Source organism: Stylophora pistillata, chromosome 7 (assembly GCF_964205215.1).
Source record: "Stylophora pistillata chromosome 7, jaStyPist1.2, whole genome shotgun sequence".
In the NCBI taxonomy this organism is placed as follows: Eukaryota; Metazoa; Cnidaria; class Anthozoa; order Scleractinia; family Pocilloporidae; genus Stylophora; species Stylophora pistillata.
This window is the reverse complement of record NC_142525.1, coordinates 367,501-395,000: the sequence shown is the minus strand read 5'-3', so window position 1 is coordinate 395,000 and position 27,500 is coordinate 367,501. Positions and strand designations below refer to the sequence as shown.

At 38.7% G+C, this 27,500-nt stretch overlaps 5 protein-coding genes and 2 long non-coding RNA genes across 18 annotated transcripts in view; 3 read left to right on the top strand and 4 right to left on the bottom strand.

Moving 5' to 3' along the window:
• The window catches only part of LOC148726029 (separin-like), a 7,478-nt gene extending 5,347 nt beyond the window's left edge, over window positions 1–2,131 (top strand). For 2 of the 3 annotated variants that reach the window (XM_088728898.1, XM_088728899.1), the window contains exons 10-12: window positions 196–304; window positions 465–520; window positions 1,159–2,131. In XM_088728898.1, the coding sequence (XP_088585024.1) occupies window positions 196–304; window positions 465–520; window positions 1,159–1,372 (379 nt within the window). In that variant the 3' untranslated portion in view covers window positions 1,373–2,131. Of the gene's footprint in view, window positions 1–195; window positions 305–464; window positions 521–1,029 lie in introns of all 3 variants that reach the window. The other variant, XM_088728900.1, reaches the window with a different exon arrangement.
• Window positions 2,132–10,155: 8,024 nt separating this feature from the next.
• LOC148726028 (uncharacterized) lies at window positions 10,156–11,406 on the bottom strand. Its single transcript, XM_088728664.1, has 3 exons — window positions 10,971–11,406; window positions 10,820–10,880; window positions 10,156–10,353 (listed from the first exon to the last, which is right to left on the bottom strand). Exons 1-3 carry the CDS (start codon window positions 11,048–11,050, stop codon window positions 10,156–10,158), a joined length of 339 nt encoding a protein of 112 aa, XP_088584790.1. The 5' UTR covers window positions 11,051–11,406.
• Window positions 11,407–12,336: 930 nt separating this feature from the next.
• On the bottom strand, window positions 12,337–19,971 carry LOC148726027 (uncharacterized). Of its 6 annotated transcripts, XM_088728901.1 has the most exons (12): window positions 19,835–19,971; window positions 19,270–19,377; window positions 18,325–18,408; window positions 17,163–17,414; window positions 16,046–16,202; window positions 15,414–15,464; window positions 14,710–14,890; window positions 14,535–14,570; window positions 14,013–14,067; window positions 13,379–13,583; window positions 12,892–12,962; window positions 12,337–12,414 (listed from the first exon to the last, which is right to left on the bottom strand). In XM_088728901.1, exons 1-10 carry the CDS (start codon window positions 19,892–19,894, stop codon window positions 13,473–13,475), a joined length of 1,095 nt encoding a protein of 364 aa, XP_088585027.1. In that variant the 5' UTR covers window positions 19,895–19,971; the 3' UTR covers window positions 12,337–12,414; window positions 12,892–12,962; window positions 13,379–13,472. The 6 variants fall into 6 exon arrangements, with proteins under 6 accessions (XP_088585027.1, XP_088585031.1, XP_088585032.1 ...); XM_088728905.1 differs by lacking the exon at window positions 14,013–14,067; XM_088728902.1 differs by lacking the exon at window positions 12,892–12,962 and having other exon boundaries at window positions 12,339–12,414.
• Window positions 19,371–24,301, top strand: LOC148726025 (uncharacterized). Of its 2 annotated transcripts, XR_015990118.1 has the most exons (5): window positions 19,371–19,508; window positions 20,379–21,050; window positions 21,706–21,744; window positions 22,127–22,295; window positions 23,355–24,301. It is a non-coding gene; the product is annotated as an uncharacterized LOC148726025 (long non-coding RNA). The 2 variants fall into 2 exon arrangements; XR_015990117.1 differs by having other exon boundaries at window positions 20,379–21,744.
• On the bottom strand, window positions 20,087–23,456 carry LOC148726026 (uncharacterized). 2 transcript variants are annotated; one of them, XM_088728925.1, is made up of 5 exons: window positions 23,317–23,456; window positions 22,674–22,787; window positions 22,092–22,309; window positions 21,386–21,490; window positions 20,087–21,009 (listed from the first exon to the last, which is right to left on the bottom strand). In XM_088728925.1, exons 2-5 carry the CDS (start codon window positions 22,692–22,694, stop codon window positions 21,003–21,005), a joined length of 351 nt encoding a protein of 116 aa, XP_088585051.1. In that variant the 5' UTR covers window positions 22,695–22,787; window positions 23,317–23,456; the 3' UTR covers window positions 20,087–21,002. The 2 variants fall into 2 exon arrangements, with proteins under 2 accessions (XP_088585051.1, XP_088585050.1); XM_088728924.1 differs by having other exon boundaries at window positions 20,087–20,188.
• Window positions 23,441–26,024, bottom strand: LOC148726024 (uncharacterized). Its single transcript, XR_015990112.1, has 4 exons — window positions 25,835–26,024; window positions 25,066–25,257; window positions 23,944–23,982; window positions 23,441–23,578 (listed from the first exon to the last, which is right to left on the bottom strand). It is a non-coding gene; the product is annotated as an uncharacterized LOC148726024 (long non-coding RNA).
• A 45-nt stretch (window positions 26,025–26,069) lies between these two features.
• LOC148726023 (serine/threonine-protein kinase Nek11-like) overlaps window positions 26,070–27,500 on the top strand; it is a 7,205-nt gene continuing 5,774 nt past the window's right edge. For all 3 annotated transcript variants that reach the window (XM_088728913.1, XM_088728912.1, XM_088728911.1), the window contains exons 1-2: window positions 26,070–26,180; window positions 27,221–27,308. In XM_088728913.1, coding sequence (XP_088585039.1) covers window positions 26,071–26,180; window positions 27,221–27,308 — 198 coding nt within the window. In that variant the 5' untranslated portion in view covers window position 26,070. The remainder of the gene's footprint in view (window positions 26,181–27,220; window positions 27,309–27,500) is intronic.

Here is a 27,500-nt window from a genome sequence, read left to right as displayed (position 1 = left end):
GTGCCAACTGACTATCGACCAAGTGTCACCCAAGTGTTGACTGACTCTCAACTGATATATCAGTGGAGAGCACCTGCAGTAAACATGATCCCATACTTAGTTCTAGATGCGATAAACATTTTCAGATAAGGGTATCTACAGTAGAAAGTTTTATTGTTGTTGTTGCTTTCATCATCGCATCAATATTCTTTCTAGATATTTTGGTCATGGCACTGGGCGTGAATTTCTGCAGGGTGATGACATTCAAAGGTTGGATTGTCGAGCTGTTACTCTGCTTATGGGTTGCAGTTCGGGAAAACTACAGGTTAGTTTATACCTGACCGTGAAGGAAAAACATTATCACATAATTGTTGTTGACAAACCAACAAAATGCAAAGGAAGTGTCCAATTGTCTGGTTCAGATGTGTAGTTGGTTGAGACTAGGCATGGGGCATATAAGTAACCACTCTATTTTAATTCATTAGGTTGGTGGAGAGTGTGAGCCAAGGGGGATGGCCTTAATCTATCTTCTGGCAGGCTGGTATGTCTTTGGCATTCATTTCTTGTGTGTTAGTACCCTTACAAAGTCTTTTACTGACGTGCTATACTGCAGGTTTCAACAGCTTTTTGCTTAAGCAGCTGTTGATATAGTAGTGGGTAGCTGTCCTTGGAAAAGGGGTCCTAAGGCAAGACTTAAACATGAGAGCCAGCTCGCAGGCTCAATAGACAGCAGTAAGAGGACTCATGGGCAGTGATAGACAGCTGATAACCAGCTTTTAGTGAAACCTCTGGCTCTATTTGACAGAGCTCAACACTAACTTTTCAACTTACTAGCCAAGTGGCCAGTGACAAGTTAGATGTTATGACAATTTCAGTTTGTTTGCTAGCTTCACTGGCTAGTGGAAATCGAAAAACACTGGCCAAAACTGAATTTCTACAAGTGTGTGGCTAGTTGGCTACCATTAGTGTCAAGTCCTGATTTGAACCCAAATGTCAACTGCTATTGACCTTTGTCATTGGGAAACTCGTATAACTTTGCTTTCCTTATAGGTTGGGCACTCCCTTTTCTTGGACCAGACCCTCAAGGAACTAGTTATTCTTCAAAGACCATAGCTCTACTCTATGGTTCACTGTATAGATATGTAGCATGTAATCTATTTATAATGTATTCACTTTCAGCCCAGCCATCGTTGCTAACTTGTGGGATGTTACTGACAAAGACATTGATCGCTTCAGTGAATTGCTGCTGAAACAGTGGCTTCAATCTGGGTCTTGTTTCTCGTTACCACAAGTACTAAGCCAGTCGCGACAAGCTTGTAAACTGAAATATCTGATAGGAGCATCTCCTGTAGTTTATGGCCTTCCAGCTTACACCAAGGAACAGAATGGTTAACCAAGGATTATATACTAAAATATCTCTAGTTCCAGTAAGCAATAGCAAATTATTTACCATACTAGTGCTGATTGTGTGGCAAAAAGGACAAGCATTGTGCAGAGTGTGTTTGGAAATGGTAGTGCATACAATTTTAATGCTGATAGAGCACTTAACTGTGGACTACCATATGCAATAGGTGCTAAATCTACATGGGCTGAAAGTACCCGATCAGTTTAAGCAGAGCCAGTTTGTCATACTTTGTCCCACAATCCTGTTAAGTTGTACAGGAAAGAAACCCATTTGAAACAGAGAGGGACATTATCTTTTTTTTCCTGTTCTACTACAGGTCTTATTCTCTATCGCACTAACTTTTTTTTGAAATCATGTCAGTACCAACATATCCAAGGAATACATAACAAAATTTGCTTTGTCAAATAACAAACCAAGGTTACAGTTATTAACTGTTTGTAACCATTTTACCTTATTATATCATCAATTGGGAACAATTTGAGAAATGTGTCATCTGTATATTAATGTTTTACATTGGCAATTAAAGTTTAGCTTGCATATTAAGGGCATTTCTCTGATATCTGTATCAATTGTGAAAAAAATGGAAAAGGATACAATTCATAACAGAATGAATTCCAAGAAGGTACCTAATAATTTTAGTGTCAATATTTGTTTTAATAATTGAGCTTGAAATGATGATGATGGTGTTGTTGCCTCAATAAAGTGTAATTATTCATGTAAATATATAGTTCCAGGTTTCCTCTCAAATGTGTATTTTCATTAATTTTGTCGAAGTTAATGCAACAATATAAAAGCAACCCTTTTTTACTTAATTTTAAAGATCTAAAATGAGTTTCTCCTTGAAAATGCAAGTATTCTTGCTTGAGTGTCAACCTCGATTTTAAAGATATATCTTCATATGTAGCTGTGAAAATCAGGCAAATGTGCATTTTTGTTGATTGTTGAAAGGTTTGCTATGGTGAAAGAGAAGTAGTTTTCAAGCAAACTTCATGAAAACAAACGGGGAAAGGAAGAGGGGGACCAAACAAACAGAGAAAGCCCTTGGTTGACTTTTCAAACCCTTAAGAGTAATCAGCATCTAATATCTCCACACAGTGATACTGCCAAATCATTCATTAGGATCATGAGAATAAAGGAAATTATCTTCAACCTAAGATTTGATTGCTAAACAAAGGAAATGTATAGAGAGAAATGTGGAGAATACAGATACTGAAGTCAGGCTTGATGTTCTTGAATTACAATTTTTTTAGAGTCCTGTTTTGTTTTCTCCAAGATGGGTATGGACACATTTCTGTGCATGTGAAGAATGAAACAAAGTGCTCAACAATTGTAAAATATTAATTAGTATTATATATCACATTTCATACTAAATAAAGAATTAAATTTGCCAGTTTATTTATGTTTTGCACTAACAGTACAAAATTAAATTTCTGGTAGTTTACCTGTCTGTTTTTAGATCTTTATTGATACAGGAAACACCCACTGAAATGGCTGTTTTCCATAGTCAATGCTGAGCTAACAAACTGCTTTAACCCTTTACAGGCATTAAATGGGATTTCACACAGAGCTTCCCCATTTTTGCCAGACATTTGAAAGGATGGCTGCCAAGGACTTTAAAAAACAGCATAAAACCAATCAGCAAGCCTTACCCTTAAAACCAAAGTCTATTTGTTCAATGGGTGAAAAACCATATCCAACACATACATCGCAATTCAGTGTAGAATGGTTAACAAAACACACTCCACTACCCGCCCAGTAGAGATTTATTCTGTGAATAGTACTATCCAGCCTTTGAAAATCCAGGAGAGTTACTGTTGAGGTTTCAGGAGTGAAAGGGTTAATACTTATGCTTTAAGGCCAGTGACAGACCACCGAGGTGGCAACTTCTTGCAGTCATGCAATGATCAAAATGTTAATCAATAAAAAGAACTGTTTCAGTAGATCCTGAAAACAACCACCCTAAGTAACTTTGTGTATACATGTACTCGACACCTTGGCTATATTGGGCATGCTGTATCAAAATAGTGCAATGGCAACAATAATACTGTTTGCTGAGCGGTAAAGAAATTATTAATCTGATCCCTTGGTGAAGATTATTGAACCACCTGGAATGACCAGTGGTAACGCTGAGGATGACTAATACCCCATTGACACCAAAGCCTAAACATGCTTTAAGGCTGTTTTGTTAAACATGGTTTAACACAACAGCTCCATAGAAGCTGCTCAAATCAATATTTGGTTAACTTCAAATGTGGCACATTGAAAATACAATTTAGGAATTGCTTGAATCTCGTGGAAAATTTAGTTTTTCAGTTCTCTGCTTCTGATTTTTATTTAGTTAAACCTGGTTTAACTAAACAAGTTTTCTGGTGTGAATGGGGTATAAGTTACAAAAGTGTAAAAGTTTAGAAATTTTTTTTGTAACTTACACTACAGCAAGCACCTAAAAATTCGCTGACACCCTTTGATCAGAAGACCACTTTCCTTTCATTTTGCTTTTGACATGAATGGATGAATGGTATAGTAAATAATGAGGCCATTTGGCCCCATTTAGCCTCTATTAAAGGTATATCTGTTTGCATCAAGCCAAATTTCCAGACATGGGGAGTGAAAACCTAATCATTCGTGACATCTCCAAGTCACCTTTAACAGTACTTTTGTCTGCCATTCTCCACACCTAGAGCAACTAGTTTACAAATAAATTAGCATGGCAAAACAACCTATTCTTCCAGAATTGCCTCGCATTAAAATTGTGTCAACTAAAAAAATACCTAACATAAATAAACTATCTCAATGTTGATCTTCCTTCAGGAACTGGAACACAGATGAAAAGTCTAGCTTAGCATATCCTTTATTGCACATTATTCTATAAATTTGATGAGGAAGTGAACCCATTGGTGTAGGAGTGGTAGTAGCAGTTGCTGCACTTTGAGCAAGACCTAAGTCCTGTAACAAAAAACAAAACTTTTTTAGTGCTTTTTGTTGACAAGAACGATCCATTTCTGAATTCCAAACATTCATGCTTTGATAATAAGGCTTACTGCAAAACCTAATTCTCCCATCACTTGACCTTTACCCTCACTATGAAACAGAAGTATATTAAGTCTTTGTGGGCAAAAAACTTTACTCTCACAGTGCCTCTCTTCACCCAGAAGGACAAATGGCTTCTGCCGAGTTGTCAGGGGGGGGGGGGGGTGAATGGTTATACTCCTAGTTGGCTGTGTGGGCCAATAGGCCCCTTACTGGAGCCTTTACAATAACTCACATGAACAGGTCATGGTCAGTTAAAGCACTCCTGAACTCTTCCTGTGTGGGAGCCTTTCCTGTGATACCTTGCCATCCATCTTCGCTGCAAGTGACAACAATTATTCATATAAGCTGGATTATACAAGCATTTTGATTGGTTCGTACTTGTGATCTATTAAAAAACAGGTGCAAGAGTAATGTCACCATCAACAACATTTTGCTTTCTTATCCTCTAAAACCATTACATGTTGCCAAAATGCCAAAATCAGTGACACACTTGGCTGGGCTTCCTGTGTCACTTTTTGTTCTTACTACATTTTGATGTCATCTGTGATCTATTACTAAACAGACACACAGCAACATTGAATCTATTTGTTCAGTTTATAATATATTGGTGTTACCTCTATCAACTTGTATAGCCTAGTTTAATATATAAGAAACACAACATCAGGTCTTTCTTCTGTTTCATTTGCTTCAATCGTTTGCTTGTGTTTTCTACCTTTCAAACCACTTCTGAAACATTTTCTGGATGTTGGGCAGGTTATTCTGAGGATTGAATGCATAGAATGTTTTCTCAAGATCAATCTCAGGCAACTGTCTTTGACACGATAACTATCAAGAAAAATGCAGAAAAAAATATTAACTGACAATGAATATCAAGGTATTAAAAGCTAAGAATCTGGCACAAAAGTTGTTGTGGTAGGCAACCACATTTCAAAAGACCTTCATTCTATTCAATCAATTGACAATTTTTCCTGTATGCTTACCTTGGCTAATAGATAATGAAATGACAAACACTTTTTTTGTATCAGATCACAACTTCTTTTCCTAAAATTACAAAACTATTATTGTAAGGGAGAATTATGCTCCAGAAACCAAATGAGCCAGTTCTTTACACAAGGTCTAACCCAAACCATGGTTTACTCAATCAGTGGGCATCAGGGTTGATATAATTAATTAAAATAAATTTCTTTCCACTGTTGACAGCATAGCAGAGATAAAAATCAATATGGTTCTGGGAGAAAACATGACAGTTGTTTGAGAAACAAGTCAGGTCTTCAAACTTTCAAAGACCTCTTAATGGAATGTGTACCTGGAAAAAGAGAAATTGCAGAGATGGGACCCTTGTCACTGTAAAGTGTTGTGTTATTTAACTCAACCATTTATTTAGGACCAAAGTAATACATACATCAAAACGGCGGGAAAAATACTGCACGTGACAATTCATGTTATGTAAACAACGCGTGACCAGAAATTGTCCCATTATGTAATCGCAGTCAGATACTGTTACATCCCCCTCTCTTTAACAAAACAACCTATAACGATTATGTATAACGATATTAATAACTGATGGTCATGTCCATGCCTATTGCCAATGTTCATGTCATAATGTTGAAAATGTCCAGGTATCTAAACATCTAGTCTGTTAGGGGGCTTTGAGGTACGTCCAGATCTTGTCGTATAGGTTTGGCCGTCCTGAGGTGGCGTATTTGAGCTGTCTTGCGATGCTGCTTTCTCAGGATCAGATGATGGTGGGTCTTTGATACTGTTGTCCTTTACCTCGGGTCTGGGCTTCAGCTGTGATCGAGTGCGACGGTAGATGCCTTCGGTTCGATCGCTCTTAACAATGTAGGATCTTGGTTCCTTCGCAGGCCTGACGACTGTTCCTTGTTCCCATCTCTTGGTGTGGTGGTCATAGATGTTGATGGGCTGAGCTGGTCGGAATGGTTGTAATGTCGGTCCAGCAGCTTTGTCGTAGTAGAATGCTTGTAACTTTTGTCGCTGATACAGCTCTTCCTTAGTCTTACTGGTGCTGTCGCTGACACTTACACGCTTGGGCATTGGTAGAGTTGTCCTTAGCTTGCGGTTGTTTAGTAGTTCAGCTGGTGATTTTAGGTTGCTGCTGATAGGTGTTGTACGGTATGATAGCAATCCAAGATAAGGATCTTCTCCTTCGTTGTCACATTTCTTGAGGATATTCTCTACTGTCTGAACCATGCGTTCCGCAGAGCCGTTGGATTGAGGGTACATTGGTGAACTGGTGACATGTTCTACTCCATAGGTTTCCATGAAGTCGCAGAATTCCTGTGATGCGTACTGAGGGCCATTGTCTGTAGTAAGACATTCGGGTATCCCATGTTCGGCGAAAATGCTTTTCAGGTGGTTGATGATAGCACGGGACGTAGTGTTGGTAAGCTTCCTGACAATTGGAAACTTGCTGTACTTGTCGGATATCAGGAGGTACTGGTTTCCTCTGAATTCGAATAAGTCTGAGCTGAGCATCTGCCATGGGTAGGAGGGTGGTTCAGGCTGTAGAATTGGTTGTTTCTGTTGCTTCCTTTGGTATGCTTGGCAAGTTGCACAGTCTTGGACTAAGTTGGTGACATCTCTGGTGATGCCTGGCCAAAATACTGCTGATCTGGCTCGCAAAAGGCACTTTTCCTGTCCGAGATGTCCTTGGTGGATGGTGTTGAGAGTATCATGCCTGAGTGTGGTAGGCATAACTATCCGCTCTTGCTTCAGGATGAGGCCGTCCTCAATGGTGAGTTCCTCGCGGAAGTTCCAGTAGTCATGGAGTACTTGAGGGCATTTCTCTCTGGTTGCGGGCCATCCTTCATGTATTACGTTGCGGAGTTTGCTTAACGTTGGGTCGCTGGCTATTTCGTTGCGAATCTGTTGAAGCTTTATCGGTGACGCTGGAAGGTTCTTTGTGATCTGGTGGATGTCCAGCTGTGGGAATTCGTCGTTGAGCGGGGCTGGTTGTGGTGATACCCTCGAGAGGGCATCGGCAATTGGTACTTCAGCTCCTTTGACATATTTTAAAGTAACGTCATACTTCAGTGCTCGTAGTACAAACCTCTGTAATCTTGCAGGGCAGTTGCTGAGTTTCTTCTTGAAGATTGCTTCAAGTGGCTTGTGGTCTGTGTGAATTGTGCAGGATTTGCCGTAGATGAAGTAGTGGAACCTTTCAAGTCCCCAAACAACGCCGAGTGCTTCGCGTTCAATGTTGCTGTATTGCTGTTCAGTTTCGGTGAGGGCTTTAGAAGCATAGCATACAGGCTTTCCGTCTTGTAGTAACACAGCGCCTAATCCCTTCAGTGAAGCGTCAGTTTCGATGACGGTTTCTGCGTTCGGGTCGAAGTAACTAAGTACGCCGAGTGACGAGACTTCTTTCTTAACTTTGGTGAAGGCTTGGTCGTGCTCAGGTCCCCAGGAGTAGACCGTGTCTTTCTTTGTCAGATCTCTCAGAGGTGCTGATAGGGTGGCTAGGCGTCCAGAGTATCTTGTCAGATAATTGGTTAGACCGAGGAGGCTCTGTAAGCTTTTGACGTCCTCGGGGGGCTTCATGTTGAGGATCGCAGACACCTTGTTGTCGGGCTTGATGCCTTGTGGCGACCAGGTGTGGCCAAAGAAGCTAACTTCCTTGCACTTTAGTTGTAGTTTCTCTTTGTTGAACTTAACACCTTTTACTCGTGCTCGCTCCATTAACTTCCTGACGTTCTCATCATGTTCTTCTTCTGTCCTTCCGTATACAAAGTTGTCATCAGCAATACCTGTGACTCCTGTAAGTCCTTCAAGGGACGAGTCGAGTTCCCTTTGGAAAATGTCTTGTGAGACATTTAGTCCAAATGGCATCCGAGTGAACCTGTATCGTCCGAATGGCGTGTTAAAGGTGGTGAGCAGGGAGCTTTCTTTGTCGAGCGGTACGTGCCAGTACCCTTTTGTCGCATCAATGACACTGAAATATTTTGCATTGTGTAGCTCAGTAATCACGTCGTCGACTGTTCTCATGTGGTAGTGCTCTCGCTTTATACATTTGTTAAGGTCTCGTGGGTCAAGACACACTCTCAGCTTAGTTATCTCTCCGTTGTCGTTGACGGTTTCGCTAAGTACTACGCTGTTAACCCAGTCAGCAGGTTCGTTAACTGGTACGATGACTCCGAGTTCCTCCATGTTGTCGAGTTCAGCTTTGAACATTTTACGCAAGTGTACAGGAACTGCTCTAGGTGGGTGCACAACTGGCTCTGCTCCAGGGTCTAAAGTGATGTGGTATGGCGTCATTTTGAAGGTACCTATGCCTTCAAAACAATCCTTATATTCTTGTACAAGTTTATCCTTCGTAAGAGGACGTTTGTCGTGAGGTTTAGTAGCTGAAGTTGTACGTTTACTATCTGCTTGAATGCTACAATTGATCGTAACAAGTCCTAGTTCCTCACACGTCTTTAATCCTAGCATGGCCGGTCCTTGCACATTGGTTACTGTGAAGGGTACTTCCTTTATCTTGCCTTTGTAGTGGATAAACAGCTGGCAGGTACCCATGCATTCAATTCTTTGGCCTCCATAGGCTGTGAGAATCTGGGGTGGTCCAAGTGCTTTATCACTGGGAGAGGCGATAATCTTGTCAAACTTTGTTTTAGATATCACGTTAGTTTCAGCGCCTGTATCTATTTTACATGCTATCGGGGTAGTTTTCTTGTGGTAGGGTTTGGCGGTGACGTCGACTGTGATTTCAACTTTTCTGCGGTTGTCGTTGTTGTTTACGTTGTCAATTTCAAGTGATCCTAGAAACATATCATCATTCTTCGATTCGGAGCTGTTTTCTTGTTTGCTAGCTGTATGGTTCTGTATTCCGTGTACTTGGTTTCTTTTCTGGCAAACCTTACTGAAATGACCGCGTTTGTGGCAATAGTGGCACTCAGCACCACTGGCAGGGCACTTTTTGTCGCTTGCGTGTGGCTCGCTGCCGCATCGATTGCAAAGTTTGTCGTGTCTTTGTTTACGGTTGGCTTTGTTGTCTCTTTGACTTCTCTGCCTAGTCTTAGCATTCCCTCTGGGTCGGTGTAGTGAGTTGACCTGCATGTCTGTTTCGTTTGACATCGCTTGTAGTTGTAGCTTCGTAGCTTCATCAGTACGAGCGATTTCTCTGGCTTTCTTGAGCGTGAGATCATTTCCTTCGGCGATACATTTCTTTCGCACGTTGTCAGAATCAGCGCCGAATACGAGGGCGTCTCGCAGCAGTTCGTCATGGAGTTCGGACGAGTAGCCACTGTTTTGGATAAGCAGCTTTGCCTCTGTCAAGAAATCATCGAGGGGTCGTCCGTTTTGTCTCAGGTTTCGAAGATAAAAGCGGTTAAGGATGTGATTTGACTGTGGTTTTACGTGTTCCTCGAATCGCTTCCAATATTCATCGAGCTTGTTTGCGGCTTCTTGGCTTAAATTCCATGTGTTGAATAGGTCGAGACCATAATCTCCGGTCCAAAGCAGTACGTATCTACATCTTTGTTCGGTTGAACGGGCTTTAAGTGGGCCGTCAAATAACAACTCGCATTTCTGTCGAAAGCGCTGTAGTCGCTGTGGCAAGTCGGGTCCGGGAGTCCAGTCTATTTTCGGCGTTTCGAAACCAACTAGGTCGCTCATTTCTTGTCCTTAGATGCTAGTCTTGAGTTTATCTTCGATTCTTGTGGGGTTTTCGACCTTTTAGTCTCAAATCCCGCTCCTGACAACCATGTAAAGTGTTGTGTTATTTAACTCAACCATTTATTTAGGACCAAAGTAATACATACATCAAAACGGCGGGAAAAATACTGCACGTGACAATTCATGTTATGTAAACAACGCGTGACCAGAAATTGTCCCATTATGTAATCGCAGTCAGATACTGTTACAGTCACAGGTTGGTCAAACAAGATCGGTATGCTTTCCCATGGAAGATGCTGAATATCCTATGAATCATAAAATACAGATCAGTTGGATGTATAGATATGCCAGAAATTGACTCTGGTTTCAAATATTGTAGAAGAGTATGTCCCAATACTGAATGAGTTGATAAGTAAGATCTGCTACCACAATTTAGGCACACATCTTGCAATTACAGCATATGTGTGCATGCCCATAAATCTACTTTAGTGTCTGAACACTTTGAATATAATGGTGAGCAACCAGTACCCATTAAACTAATGTTGCATATGACCACTTTTTAAACTAATATGGAATGTCAGTCCATTACAGATGCCTTTTCCCCCACCCTTGTGTTTGGCTAAGCTTTGATTCCTTGACAGTTCACCAACATCTATTTACAAAGAACCCACATATTGGTTGTTCAGTTTTCAGGTCTTCAGAGCTAGAGCTAGAATACATTTAATGGCTGATTACTAAACAAATGTAAGACCTAAAAAGGCTGGCTCTTACTTTTCCAAGAGTTAGGATTACAGGATGACGAGGAATGTTCTCTGCAGAGTGACCTCCAGACCTGAGAAGGAATTTTGTTGTCATCAATAATTTCTCGAGAGTACAAGTAATGAAGGTGAGAAAGAAAATTAACCTTTATGTTCCCTCGAACCTGTTTAGGCAGCTTTTCTTGTCTGTATCTTCAAATAGCTTGTCAGTGAGGTTCTGAACTTCATCAAGTAGCTGAAACATGCAATGTGAGAGAACATGAAATGAGAGATGATTACTTAAGGGCCAAGGCTGAGGAACCTCCCTTTGTCTCTAGTTGCTAAGACTAAACACATTCTCCTGTCAGGCAATTGACGATGATAAACCAATAGAGTGCAATTTTATCAAACACCAAATAATCAAAACAAAAATAATCACAACAGCTTATTGCAATACAGGTTGAGAAGAAAAAAACCAGAGGGTTGCTATGTCTAGGAAACACAAGAGGACCAAATTACAATTTAGTTAATGTAAGTAATTGCTAAATCTGACTTAAGCCCTTCATTAGAGTGAAGAGTTAGCCCTATGCTTTGACAAAAGCAGTGAGATTCCAACTTACTTTAGACACTTGATTATGAATTCTTTGCTTGGAACAAAAATTTTCTTGTTCTTACTTTTTCAAAAGAAGGTAAGGTAGCATCCATGGCAGTAATTTCAATGAGTGCTTCAGCAGTTTCTTTTCTTGACAAGCAAAATGACGAATCTATGAGGACCTACAACAAACAAAGGACACTTACTAATAAAAATATTATTAATGACAATGGGATTTAGCTGGCAGCATTCCATGAGGTGGTTTTTCTTGTCCACTGGTTTAAAGTGAAATGTTGAAATGTTGGTTTTTGTGGAGGGAGGAAAACCAAGGAACCTGTATAAAAACCCTTGGAGCAAGGACATACCGACCCACATACCACATATGACACCAGGTCTGGGAATTGAACCTGTGGAACAGCAGGGAGGTGAGTGCTCTTGCCACTCAACCATCCCTAGTTTCCATTCGGTTACTATGCAAGGTTTTGCTACTTCAATTGTCATCTTTGGGTCAAGCACCAAAGATGGCACACAAATCATAACAAAGATTGATGGACAAAACATTTTTCATACAATCTGCCATCCTTATAACTCGGGAAACTCTGATTGATTCATGCACAACATACTTCAAGCAAATGATTATCAGGATGGCATCCACACATGATTGAAACTTTCTCTTCCAACTCTCTGGCTAAGGATGCTATTGATTCACAATACTCTTCATCAATAGGCTGACCAAGAAGAACTCCTCTCCATCTTCCAAGCCAAGAACCTTCAAGTTTCTCCAAAAGGTTCTAAAGAAATGATCATAATTATTACAATTTAGACTTTCAGTTATGTCATAGGAGAGGATACACATTCATGGCTCGTGAGAGTTGAAATGTTGATCACCTTCATTCTCCTGTCAAGCCTAGTCCTTAGTGTCCACCACTCGGTTGTGTTGTTAATATTCATGCTTTTGATGCTGTCATTATGTCTGTAAATTCCTCCAATACACCAGACTGGAACAGCTTTGAAAGATCCACAACAACTTTGTCTCCCTTTACAAAATAAATTGTTTCAGTCAATAGTTAATTAGGTTAATTTACTTCGCCAACCCTGTTCTTGTGCTTTTATCATTACTTACAGACTTTCTAGTGGTTAAATGAGAAATTATCTACTAGTAAGCTCAGGTTATCCCCAGTGTTTTGTCAGATATCCAGACAGTTTGCTCAGACGTATTTCTAGTGATCTTCTAGAATAAAGAGGTATTGTGAGAATTCAGTGTTTTACCCAAAAACCCCTCATGGTGACCTTGGACAAAGCTTACACCTGCACTACAGAATCTCAACTGACTGTAAGCTACTACCTCCTCCAACGTAGAGGTTTGAGGTCCACTCTCCCTAAATACAACAACAGAGTAACCGCAATATAACCAAGTTGTTACAAACACATCGACATACAGTGCAATCCTTGTTCTGTGCTTCTCCAGATGTTGTGTTAATCTTAACCACAGCAGGATCACAGTCAGCCCTTACCCTGCAGATCAGCAGTTCTCTGTCCTTGCTTACTGGATGTGTGAAGGTTTCCAAAGTGCAAACAGTCCACTCTAGAAAACAATAATTCTAATTTCTTACCTTGTCAATATCACACTATAGGATTATTGCCAAAATTCATTATTTGCTCAACGTAACAAATTAAATTTCAGTTCTACTCGTCAAAGGAACTAAAAATTCATGGCAAATATAATCATCTATGTGTAGCATGAGCTGAAGAATTGGGAAGAGTCAAATGAGGTGGTCTGGTAACAAAAAGTTTTTAACAAAGTCATTTTGCTTAAAGAATTATGTTAAATTAGTGATAATTACATTTCGCTAGAAAAAAATATTCTCCAGTTATAAGAGTCACATTGTTCTACAAACCAATCCTGAGAAAGTTGAACAGTTAAACACTTTCTTTGAAGCTGGTTTGGCTGCATAACACAGCTGAAAGCTCGCTATTGCTTGTAAAATAACTATAATGTACCTTTAGGCATGTTCTGCAATAGGGAAATTTCTTCAGGAGTGAAGAGACCGTGTTTGTATCTCTCAGTTGCACACAAGGAAAACTTCATGATGTTTCAAGTCTTGACCAGGGCAGCCAGTTTTTGGTGAGCAGTATTAGTTGAAGAGTCATCAAGTGACAAGGAGGAAAGACGTTCTGCAAGCTTCACCAGATCTCCTTTGTTTTCCTAACAGACAAAAAGGAAATAACAAAATAAAGAGAAATCTACTTGTAGATTTATTAAGTTCCCTGCTCTGGCATCCCATGTTCTAGTTCCCTGTTGACATTCCATGTCTTACAGTAGTTCCCTGTTCTGGCATCCATGTTCTAGTTCCCTGTTCTGTAATCCCCTGTTCTGGCAGCCATGTTCTAGTTCCTTGTTCTGGCATCAAAGGTTCTAGTTCCTTGTTTTTGCATCCCATATAAAGGAGCAGATAAACTTTGAGTCACTTAGTGCCACAGTAATTGGGGATACCAGTAAACACGGAGAGTTGTGTGCCATGTCTAAGAGGTAAAAGCATCCAACTGGTTTTCACAAGGTCACGAAAAATCTCTCTCTTTTGTATACATAACAAATAGAAGTCTATCAAATGCAACAGTAGCTACAAGTGCTCACAAGCAAAGGTGTTATCATATATACCAAAGGTTTAGAAAAATCCTTTGCTATTCTCCTAAAATAACAAAACCACAGGGATTCAATTGAAACTATCCCTGGTCACTAGTCAGTGAGGTCATCTTTAATTAATTTGAGTTGAAACTTCAACTTAAATTAACAAAAAGGATGTAAACTTTGCCATTATCTTTGTAGTCTAGATGAGTCTTCTAAAAACTAGTTCCAAATTAATCTTTAGAGGTAAACAATTCCCCTTTGGCATCTTTACTATAGCTAAGATATCTTGCTCTATGGGGACATAAGAAGTTGAAATGAAATTTGTTTATACATTTGCCGTAATTGCAAAAAAAAAAAAAAGAAAAAAATGTGAAAAATAACTGTTTTGCTGGTTTGGACAAGGCAAATTTACCAATTACCAGCAGATTAATTCAATGTTGAATTCACATCAGGGGAATAAAACAAAAGAAATTAACCCTTCATTTTCAGCACAACTTCATGTTCAGCAAACAATTTTTAAGATCTTACTTTATTCTCTTTCCTGTTCTGGTAACAGCTTGATGTCTAAGAGTAACAGACAAGGACAGTTAATATTATCCTCAAAATTCTCTCATCTAAAATTTTGGATTGATGCTCCTTGACTTTCTGATCTAGTGTGGGTCCAAAAGTTTAACAGAGCTTTTACTAAACATTCATAAATCACCTGTATGGTAGGCAAAATTGCCTTGCTAGTGCAACACCATCCACAAACTGCCTCAAAGCTTCCCTCACAGCTCCCTGATGAGCATACAGCTGACCAACTTGTAACAGGGATGAGAGCAAGTCATTTAGGATTGACAAACTAGAAAGGTTTTGGCCAGAACTTTCTGATGTGGCTAGCAAATCTGCACAAACAAAAGGAATAGATGCCAAAATATGTGATTAAAAGTTTAATAATAAAACAGAAGAAAACTCTCCCATGTTTCAGGCCAGTTTGATTGCACTTTTCTCTATATTTTAATCAGGATAATAACACATCCAACTACAAGCACAACTCTATCTCAAAGCCTGAATTAGGATTGCAAGGTATTGCCAACCACATGATTTAGGTATATATTATCAGGGGCTTCATTAATGTTTTCTGCAGGAGGGAAACTGGTTTTCACAGGCGGGCAAAACTCTTTGAACTGAACTTCTTTATAAGATAAACTTTCCTCCAGACCGTCAAATCAGGTGGGCAAAACCGTCCTCACAACCGGTCAATTTGCCCGGTGCCTGGCCCTTAATGAAACCCCTGTATTATCCCAGTCATCAGAACACATTGTCCCTAGTAGAAGCTCATAGAAATCAGGGGCACTACTTTGCAAGCAGGGCTCTGCAGAATTGTGTCAAGAATAAAAGGAAACAAAAATTCCTCAATCACCTTACCCAACAAATTTTCCTTTTGCTTGTGTATCTGTTTGCCAGTACAAAACGCATCTAAACCAAAGATTTCTTCAGCCATTTGTGTTAGTTTATGAAGTGCATCCATAGCCCATTCCAGGAGTCAGTGAACCAAGTAGAGGATCTCAACAATGATAATACTAAAAAAAATAACTGTCACCTGGGAATTACTCATAAACTCATGAATTGATTCACTGATCAAAAATTATCTGGTTGAACAGACTGTTTTGTTGGTACTAAGTCTGCCTAAATTTTCACAGGTCACTTGGCGACGGTTTATGAAAACAATGAAATAAAAAATCAATATTGGGGAGCTGGGATTGAGCGGTGGTGAGGTCACTCGCCTCCCATTAGTTCAATTCTTGGACCTGGTGTCACATGTGGGTTGAGTTTGTTGTTAGTTTTTTTCCTTACTCCAAGGATCTTTCTAGGGGTCTCCAAAAACAAACACTCCAAATTCCAATTAGACCTAGTATCAGTGGACAAGAAGAGCCATCTTATGGAATATCCACTGCTAAATTCCCATTTCCATTATGAAAAAGTTACTGAATAAATGTGGAGAAGAGTAGATCTAAGCTTTGGAAAGAGGAATTTCCAAAGAAGAAGAGTGAACTTACCAACTATTATCTTAAATTTGTGGATTGTGGGTGGGAGCATTGCATATTCACAGCAAATTGATTTCCATCTGGCTTTCAACAGGTGGGACTTGTAACTCTTGTGTGTGAAGACTTCACTCTGCAGTGCTTCCTTCAGGGAGACCTCCCCTTCCGAATACTAAACATTAATGAATGAAAACCACGACTGACACACACATCACAAACTGAACAATCCCGTGTTTACACGTACTGCCTATTATAGACCTGTTTAATTGGTATTTCCTCCTATACCGTATATTGTATAATATACATGAAAAAATTTCTCACTTCTGATTGGTTAAGATGAACGCAGTTTTCAGTTAATTCAGTGCAGAAGAGAGTTAATTCAGTACAGAAGAGGGTTAATTCAGTGCAAAGAAAGAAACAAACCAGACATTCTGATTGGTCAGAATAATTGGTCAATGTCAATGTCAAGGTCAATGTCACTTGTAGGATTTCAATAAATTATTTTTGCACGTGATGCATGCGCTTTTCTTCCGCGTAGTTATGAGAAGCTACCTCGTATTTTTTCATGTATATTATTAATACATAATCACATGATTTTCTCGTGCAATTTGGAATAAATAATCACTTGTAAATGTTTTCAAAGATCACAAATTGCACTCACCCTATGGGCTCATGCAATTTTGTTAGTCTTTGAGAAAATTTACTCGTGCTTATTTATTCCAAATTGCACTCAAAATCATGTGATTACTATACAAATTGGATTTCCCTGCTGCTCTCAGAGGCTAGCTGGCCCACAGTTTCCTTGCCTAAAGCTATTCCAAGTTCTTCAGCACAAAGAAAAATCACCAACATGGAGCTAGAGTACCACATATACATGTATGCCTGCATGATGAATGCTTGTTTAACCCTTTGACTCCCATGTCAGAGACCAAGACAGGAATTCTCCTTACAACATCAATACAATGTCAAGCAGACAAGTGAGGAGAATAAAGAAAAAAATCAATTGTAGAGGATTATTTAGTTAATCCAATACCAAATTTTCCAAACTTACATCACGAGAAGTGTTTGGCAGACAGTAAGTAGAGTTAGTTAAAGCAGTGATAGGGTTAATAATGATTTTGATTTTTCATACCTTTCCTGTGACTAGCAAATAGTGACTCTTCGCCAACAAGAACTGAACCCATGAAGTACTGCAGGGCTCAAATCTATCAACCAGGTTACTTGTATGAGACAGAATAATTGAAGCATGTGACAAGTCCAGAATGTCACACAATGAGTGAACAGCATCACTTAGGGCACACAATCCATTATCCAGCATATCTTTGGTACCAACTGATTGGGATATACTGGCAGCCATGCAAAGAGCACTAGCTTTTTTTAAGGGCTGCAAGAAAACAATTCATTCATTGAATGAATAAAGGGGGTAAGATTCTGATGGGAAACTGTTGTAAATTAAAATAGTAAATAGTCTTTATTTCACTGATAAAATACATATCAAGTGTTACATATAAAGTGTAATGGGCTAAAATGTGTATTAATTACTTACAGCTAAGTTATGCTTAAAACCAAGTCTATCAATAAAAGCATTTTTAAAACGCTCAGTATTGCAAAGCGGATATAAATTATTGGCTTAACTTGCCTAAGCCTAAGGGTAGCAGAGTTAATCCTGGGAAGGGAGTGGTGCAATGGAAGATGTTCCCACACGCTTAATTTTTTGAAGATACCCATATGTTGTGCTGCATCAGATGGGGCAGATGGGGGGGGGGTGGAATTATAAGTACATATAATTTGGTTTCATCAGCTGAGTTGATAATGTACATGCCAATCGGATGCTGAAAACAATTTCTGAAGCTGATGTTTCAAGTATTAACCCTTCACCATTTGCTCTGATAAAGGGCTTAACCTTGGAATATCAGCTTTAGAAATTCTTTGCTGCGGCCAATTAATATTTATTAACCCAGTTGATACAACCAAATTATCTTGTAATAACCTCCAACAATGCAGAACCTACATTATTCATTACACCACTGATAACAAAGGCAAGGATCCTCACTGTATAAAATTTACCAGTCGAGATAAAAAAGACCTGACTGGAGAAAATCATTCTTTTCTGTTGAGTGATAGCCTTTTCCTTCAAATACTTAAATCTCTTAAAACTGCTGTCATTTCTTGTACCGAAACATTTTTTTTAACATTTCTATTGCCATGGTCATGTTGTGACAGGACTGCATGAACAGTTAATTGCCTGTGGGAAATCCAAATCGTCACCAATGAAAGTACGTAGCAGGTTTCACCTGTTTTAAAAGCCCAAACATTTTAGCAGTGATAAGCAAGTAATGATATGTCTCTTCAGGATTAATAAGATGGTCCAGGTCAACCTAGAACATTAAAAAAAAAATTCAGTGAGAATAACATTCATGCAAGATTAAATGTATTGTATACAGTGGGAGATGCAGTAACCCAATGGTTAGTATGCTGCACTGCGGGTCAAGAGGTCTGGGTTTGAGAACTGGCTGGGTCATTTTGCTGTGTCCACTTGGGCAAAACACAGCTTTCTTTTCTATCACGTGCCTCTCTGTAACCAGGAGTACAGATAAAAAGCTTGCCAAGTGATAAAATGCTGGGGGAGGGGGATAACCTTGCAATGGACTAGCATCCCATCTTGGGGGAGTAGTAATACGCCTAGTTGCTTAGCCCTTTAACTCCCAGAAATGATTTAAACATGTATCTTCTCCCTTTAAAGCCCATACATGATTCAACAGGTAATGAGAATACTTGAGCTTATCATGTAGAAGTTGTTCTCTTGATCTAACACCAAATTCTTATAACTTATTTACAAGGAAATGTGTAGCAGCTAGAGGGCAGAATTAGTGATTAGGTCTTGGGATTTAAAGGGTGAATTCAATGGAAACCAGGATAACCTCGGGCTGGGTGGGCACTCTGTTTGAGTGCAGACTTAGCACAGCATTTAAATTTTAGTAATCCATAAATCTTTAATGGCACATCTTTCAAATTGTTTAAGTACCTATCGTAAAACGTCTGAAAGTATCAAAAGCTGATACCTATTTAGTTCTCACAACAAATTCCCCATGAAAGAAAACTGTTCTTGGAATTTTACAGTTTCACTTGTTTTCAAATAAAGAATTCTCACTGCCAGTGAAAAAATATTAATGTTTTGGAAATTAAAGTAAAAAAATATATTACATAGCCCTAAAATGCTTTTTCCAGGAAACATTTACCTTTCCACTGGTGTCTTGTTGCAGTGATTTGGTCCTTAGTGACGTCCACATTTCCAAAGCTGCACAAAGTGATTCCATAAATGGTTGCTCCAGGCAGATATCTTCTATCTGAAAAGTTACACCAACATTTCATTTGACAGTCTGATATTTTGAGGGAATGAGGTGCTTTTGGGGATGCACCGGAGGTGCAATGTCAGGGCCCCTTTCCCTTCTGCACGGTCCTCCATGTACACGTACAGGTACAGTATGTTGTTGTTGTAGAAAAACTGACTACAAAATTCATGTCTATTGTAAAACAGGCACATGACATTTCATCAAAGACAACAATTTGTTCCTGAAAATGTGTTGAACAAGGAACAATATAAAATCTGTATAAGTAATGTTCACTCTAGACTTCAAATTAACTGAAATCAACTTCTTGCCCCAGTGCGTCTCTTTGTTGGAGGCACACTCAGTGGCCTAACAGATAGCCTGCAGCCAGCACGACCTCAAGAAATCCAAATTTGAGACCTGGGTGGGTCATCAAATTGTCAGATCAGATCTTAATCAAAAAAGTTTCCAGTACTTTCCTCTTCTCCTTCATAACTGTCAGAAAGCTCTGGCCTTGCTGAAGTTGCTCTCTCATTTACTGCATCTTTGTGCTCAAGCAAAGCCTGCCATAAATATGCAGCACCAAGTCTATCCAGCAAACGTGAATGCATGTTTTTCTCCTCATCCTGACTATCTGTTGAGTCCAATAACTGTTCTAGAGTCTCCCCAGCTTCTTGACAGTACTGCGGTGCAGATCTAAAGAAACTCAGCTACTATTAGTGTCGAGCCCTGCAGTGTCTGCTCATCGCAGGTCTAGGTTTCTTTTGATGCAGATTTGATGTACTTGAAAGGGATCAATTTTTTTTGTCCCTGCCCATCAAGGTGTCTGCTGAGTAAAGATTCATTTTAATAAAAGTAACTGACAGTTTGAATGACCAACTTTGTCCTTTCAATAAGAAGATGATAAAAATTCTTCACAATTAATAGGAGACTTGGTCAATCCATGGTTACCATGCTGAACTCCAATTTAAGAGGACTGTTTTGGAGTCCTAACCAAGGCCACTGTGTTTTGTTCTCAGGCAACCCACTCTAGTTTCATACTGACCCTTTCCAACCATGAGTATGGATTGGTAATAGCAACTTAAATGCTGTGGATTTACAAGCAAGGGCTCGAAATTAATGGTAACCCATTAACCAATGGTTAGTAATTTTCAACGTTTGGTTACTAAAAATTTGTCCAACTAACCCGACATGGTGAGTAACATTTTCTAACATATTTAAACATCAGTAGACCTCAGGGCAAAGAGCACGTAGGCCCGACTCTCAGAGGAATACTTAGAATACTCAAGTTGTTAAGTCAACTTTAACTCTTTTTAGAGAATGCTGTAGATGTACTGTTCTTGACTAATCATGGTAAACAAGAGGGAAATAAAATAGGTGGATAATTGTCTACGTTTTTGAGGTCACTATGCAATTTCAGCTACTCTTTAATTTGTCCTAGTTGTTATTATCAAAATGTTCAATATTTGAGATATCGTAACTTGTGAGCTTGGATACCAAACTTTATTATTTGGTTAGTAAAAAAGATGTCTACTAACCCGAAGGGTTAGTGATCCAAAAATTAAATTGGAGCCCTGCCTGCCATTGACTAACATCCTGTCCAACAGCACTAGGCCTTTCAGGCTGGTAGCTAAGAAGTTAGGCTACTGGCTGAAATTTCAAGTGAGGTGGCTCAAAGGCGGTGAACAATTGTAAGTATACAATGAAATGTATGAAGTTCATATATTTTGAACTGCGGTATTAGATACGCATGATGCACAATCCTCGCAGTAGATAGCGCTATTGCTTAAATACACTGTAGCGCTATTGCTTAAATAGCGCTATCTACTGCGAGGATCGTGCATCATACGTATCTCATACCGCAGTTCAAAATATATGAACTACAGCAATTTGCCCTACTGCTGTGTCATAGCTGAAAAAGTTTGGAACAATTCAATGAAACATTTTGGCAGGTACAGTTGTACTTCACTTATGAAAGGGGAAACCATAAGAAGAAGTCAGAATGTAAAAGAAAGTATTTTGTTACCTTTTGGTCTTGTAACAAGCAAGCTCTTCCTGCAAAACAAAACAGAGCTGGCTTCCTTCTACATCTTTTGCATCTTCTTGCTCTGCAAATGCACTGCATAGGGTTCTGAGAAGAAAAAAGAACCAAGAAATTTCTTCAAACAGTTTCCAATTTACTCAATCTTACTTTAATTATGTAATTCTTCAACACCATAATGATTATATCATTTTGTCTTTTTTTATCACTATGCCTTATCTCTCCAGAGTCAACCTTAAAAATATTAGAATTCCCCCCATTTTTTTCTTCCCTCTTTAAATTAATTTTATCTGATCCTTTTGAAGCCTTGAACGAGCCAAAAACTAGGATTTTGGTGTATTGAGGTGAGGAATCTGCCACATTTCAACGGTTATGTTATGATAGTTCACTTGCTGCAATGCATAAAAAACTCACTCCTCCCTTTTCTGATGCATCGCAACTTGTGAATAGAAATCGTTTGAGGGCACTTCCCATGGAATAATCTTTATATTTGCTGCATGTATGTATGTTCTGTTTGATTATGAAAACAACATGCATGTATTTGATCAAGTTTAAACAAATTAAAACCAATTTACTGGAGTTCTTGTAACCTTTTTTTTACACATTATGATCTGACATCTGCTTAAAACTCATAAGCTTTAAGTTAATCGACATCAAAATACTAATATTTATTTTGAACTCTATTACAAACCTGCATCTCTCAGACTGTTTTTCTCCCTCCTGTAGATCCTTCACCAGCTCATGTTTCACTGAGACCCATTGCCTGACTGGCTGTTTTAGGGTGTGGGCATCAGAGGCTGTTTTCAGTGCTACCAGGACCACAGTTGAAGCAGTCTTTAGTGCATCCCTGATTCTTCCAGCTCTTCTTTGACAGTCAACTAGCAAGGCATACTTTGTGAGTAGCTTCACCTGAAAAGTATTTTTCAAACATTGCCAAATAAACATTTTCAAAACTCACCATGTCATTGTTAGCCAAAATTAGATTTGTGATCAGCAACTTATTCTACATTCACCCTTTAACTCCCATGAGTGACCAAGACAGAATTTCTCCTTACTGTATCAACACTATATCAAACAGACAAGTAATGAGAATAAAGACAAATACCAATTGATAAAGGGATTATAAGTTAAGCTAATACCAAATTCTCCAAACTTAGATCATAGAAATTGTGAAGCAGACACTAAGGAGAATTATGAATGAAATCTTGGGAGTGAAAGAGTAATAAGTTTTCCCCTCTTACCCACCCTTGTTCCTATTTGGTTCATCGCAAACCTGTTTCATGTTTGTAGCCATAGCAAATTGACCTCATGAGCTAGAAGGCCTATCTTGTCACAGCTTATTTCAGTTTCAGAATCATGAACTGATTAGGAGTGTTGGTGATTCCCCCTAGAAAGAATACCAGTTCATGAAAAGGTTACTCCCCTCTAGCGCTCCACACTAATGGTAGCCAACTAGCCACAGACTAGTGGAAATTCAGTTTTGGCTAGTGGTTTCTGATTTCCAACAGCCAGTTTGGCTAGTAAACAAACTAAAATTGCTGTAACATCTAAGATGTCACTGGCCACTTGGCTAGTAAGTTGAAAAGTTCAGCACAAAACTCTTTGTCAAAGTTTCCCTTAAAGTCTTCCAAAACCCCTTTATACTCCTGTGCTGGGTTGTTCTTTACTTCTACATGTGTTTAGCTACCAGTAATTAAGAAATTTGTCGAATTCTGGCAGTTGTTGACTGTATGAAAGGACCTTGTTCTAGCTTAGAACACCTGCTTCCCATAAGACAGTCTTGAAACAATACTTGAATGTAACATTTTCAGCGAGGAAAACTCTCATGTATAGGGTCAAACCATAGTTCAACTGAACTATTAATTATTTCAATAAACTTTAAATTATAGTACCTTCATCAATTGAACAGACTTTACCTCTTCAGCTTGGACAATGATTTTCTCTTCTGTTTCAGCTCCAAAGCTACAGATTTTTAACTCATCACAGGCAAGAGCCAGCAATGGCACTCCGTCAGTAAAACAGTCGCTTTGATAGGACACACAGCCTACATTGTAAACAGTACTACCCAGCCATCACAGCTCATTAAGAGATAAAGGAATATCAGGGTCTTCAAGAGCATCGTGAATAACCTTGCTTGCTTGCTGTGCAACTGTAACACATTCTCTCAGAATGTGAATTCTGTGAAGAAAACAAAACTGTGAATCAAAAACTGCACTTTGAATGACAACATACAGTTGTACTTCACCCATCACCTCTCACAAACTGACTAGTAACAAACAGTAGAATACTTTCCTTCCACAAGATAAGGAGTTCTATTTGACAATGGAGACCATCCATTTATTCGAAGAGAGAGTGAAGAGAGCCCCTTCTCCATTTTTCCACCATCATAGTTTTTCCAGGACTTGACCACTTGAATGAACTTGAGCAAGTCATTAGTATGACAAAAAGCCTGGTCAATCTGACCCTTAGATATGAGCTGAACAATAATCAAATAAATTGTCTTGCCAAGTTGGTCAGTGAAGGAATAAACTTGAGATATTTACCATTCTGAATAGATAATGTGTCGCTGAGCAACATACTCACTAAACAAAAATCCATAGAATTGTATATTAGTCAGTAATCATTTTAATTTTCACATTACTTCTAATGAAGGATAAGTATGAACTCTTACAAACAAAATTAACATTTTTCAACCATTTTAAGGAAGTTGTTCATTAGTATTTTACTACTACTAAAGTCAGTATTGTCGGTTCACCAAAATGATCTGGGGTGTTCTAAGAAGGTATACAGGTGTATTGTTTCCCACTATCACACAACTAGAAACTATATTTCGTGTAGGAGACAAAAGTCATTTTGAGATTGATTATCAAAGATAAGAAATAAAAAAAATTCTGAGGTTTCTTCAAGTCTCTTTTTTATATTCAGATGCTTGGAGAGGAAGGGACAAAAAAAGTCATAAACATTCAGGGTTCTCCTTAAGTACTGGCCACCATTTTAGAACATGAAAAAAACTACCTTGATTTTGAGTTGTGAAAAAACAACAAATTTCCTGAACAAACAACTTCCTTGAAGGCCATTTTCGCATAAACATCCACAAAAATATTTAAGATTAAATTACATTTTCATGCTGGTTGAGCACCCATTCAATCTCTACCTAGCTCATGTTTACCTAGCCAACCAACTATCATATCACTTTGCATATACTTCCAAACAAATGCATGAGATAGAATTTTAGAGCCCATACATTTTAAATAGATTAAGTACAAACCAACTCAATTGGGGGTAACTGGGTCTTTATTGCCTAAGACCATATGCGATGCTCCCCATGACAGGGAGGTAAATAGAAGAAAAGAAAGAAAAAAAATTTTTTGCAGATTTTTACAGAGAGGAAAACAGGAAGACCTGGAGAAAATACTCCTGGAGTGAGGACAAGAACCAAAAACTGAGTCAACCCACATCTCATGCCAAGTCCAGGAATTGAACCTGCATCACAACATGGAGGGGAGGGGTGAGTCCTCTCACCCCTGTGCCATCCCCTCTCCCAGAAACAATACTTTGTGGGCAGCATGCCCCAAGATCCCAGAATGCATGCAACTAACCATATACTGGCTAATAGCCAATCCTTTTTGAAAACTCTGTACACTTATTTTGCAGCTCTCACTTACCTAAATTTGAGGAGTTTGTGATTTCATCAAGGTGCTTCCCTTTTGCTTTGACTTTTTTCAAAGTCTCAATAGCCCATCTCAGAAACTTGGTTGAAAACAATGTGTATTTTGACACAGATTCTTCTGCAACTTTGCAACCCAACTTGCTGCCATTTTTGGCATTCAAGGGTGATCGTAGCGGAGAAAGATAGTCTAAAAGAAAATTAGAGAATTGCTTCATAAACATAATCATGCCATCTTTCAAAATGTTGTTTCATGTACTCACAAAAATATTAAACAGATTTCGCCTTTTTTAACCCTTTGACTTGGGGGTGACTAGCATCTCATTTCTCCTTACAATGTCACCCCCAAAACACACATAATTTGAGAACATGAGAATAACGGAATTGATCACCAACGGAAATGATCACCGATGAAAGAAGCTCTTAATTGTTGAATTAATTCTACTTATTGTCAGTATCTTTGGAAATGTGTAAAGTTCAGTATGCAAAACAAGTGTATTACATGGGTAAAACATTCTCCCGTCGATGAAGGCAAACGAATACCCTTTCCATCGATCGTGCGCAATTATTTTTCAGAAGAATGGTATTCCACATTTACTAAAATTCAATCGATGGAAAGTCAACATCGTTTCCCTGTAGCTTGATGATAATCATAAAACTGCACAAAACTTTAAAAGCTATCATAAGCTTGCTTTAAGGAAACATAATTGCAAAACTATATTTGCGAAGACGGACTTTGGTGTCTTCAAACAAATCGTTTGTTTCACCATTCAGAAGCGCCTTCAGAATTCTTTCCCCCTCCATGTATCCAAGAGGTCCGTTCCATCACAGGTTTTTCATCGTAATGGCTCTTGAAGAAGGTCCTCACGGAAACTTTAGTCGTGAGTTCCCGCTAGTATTGGTGAAACACCACTAATCAAATCAAAAATGGCGCCTTTTTTTTCACCGGTTAGGAGTCCATGTATGACCCCGTAAAATGTCCTGAGCTCGGTATATATTTTCAATGTATTCCAATGTATTCCAATGTATTCCCATACATGGACTACTAACCCAAAACTGGCTGTTTGGAATCAAAATTATCTTCGTTTGTCAGTCAACTCTTCCACACATCCGGTGAGAAAGAGTAACATACATTCACTTCCATAGCGTAGTAGATGTAAAAAAAAAAAAAAAAACTGTCCGAAAAGTATGCAACAGGCGGACTTATCTGGGCGGTAAAACTTCCACCGGCTGCCGTAGGGTTATCATTTGTGTGATATCATTAATTTTTTTGTTTACAGCACCTTTATTGACCAATATCACTGTATGATTTTGGTGGTTCTTCTTTGTAGAATGTCGATACCATTGTTCCCCTGTTTATGCGTAACAGTGGGAAAGAGCAAAATGTTCAGTTCCTATTGAAACTAAAACTGTGTGTGTAGATGTATAACGCAAGTGAACACTTTATTGATTTATGAAGAACTCGCTGCAACAAATATTTGAGAAGGTGACCTCTTGCGCTCAATCCATCAATCAATAATCTTTATTTATACACGATAAGTATTAAAAACGACACTTCGCTTGTGGGGTCGTGTCTAAATAATTAAGTAAGATAACTAATGAATTAGAGAATAAATAGGATATACCCAGCTAAAATCATATCGCTACTTACTACTTGCAAGTCGAAAACGATAAAAGCTTAAGCTTTTATGCACATCAAACTTTTATGAGAACAAAGTGAGGTGCATTTTGATTGTATTTGTGCTTACACACTGGAGTCTAGAGGAAAGCCACAGGTATCAGACCTTGGTAGTGGATAGAACGAGGACGTGTCTGTCAGGGTAAGATCGTTTCTAACTAAAAAATTACCATATGAATCTTCTCTTCTTGCTTTAATGGAACAAAGGGCTGTTGTAAGAAAATTCTCCCTGATTCAACTCTGCTATTAGTATGGAACAAGATCACTCAACAAATGGACAATCAAGTAGCAATTAAGCTTATTTGTCCATGCCATGGAAAAAAAAAACCTGAATTTATGTAATGTAACTGTAGAGTTCACTAAAACAACCTTGAAACAGGAATCAGAAATTAATTATTCAACAAACTTCTTCAGCAGCAGATCTGTAAAAAAGTTTTTATCACTGACACACAATTTATCTTCTTAATTCATTTAGGAAGGTTTTGAAGGAGATATTTGTGGGGGAGCTACAGCCAGATGAAACAGTAGATGCCATATTGAGAGAAGCTAGATTGTTATCCAATGTAGGTTTACAAATTTAGCTCGTATTAATCGACAGATATGCAAGAGAGCATAATGTACAACAAGCAACATATACCCTGAACTTAAAAAACTTAAATTTGTCAAATGAACATCCAGTATTTTTTTACTTTAACTGAAATAACTGAGACTTTCTGAGGTTGCCTAGAAATGATGAATTGTACACTGCTCATAGG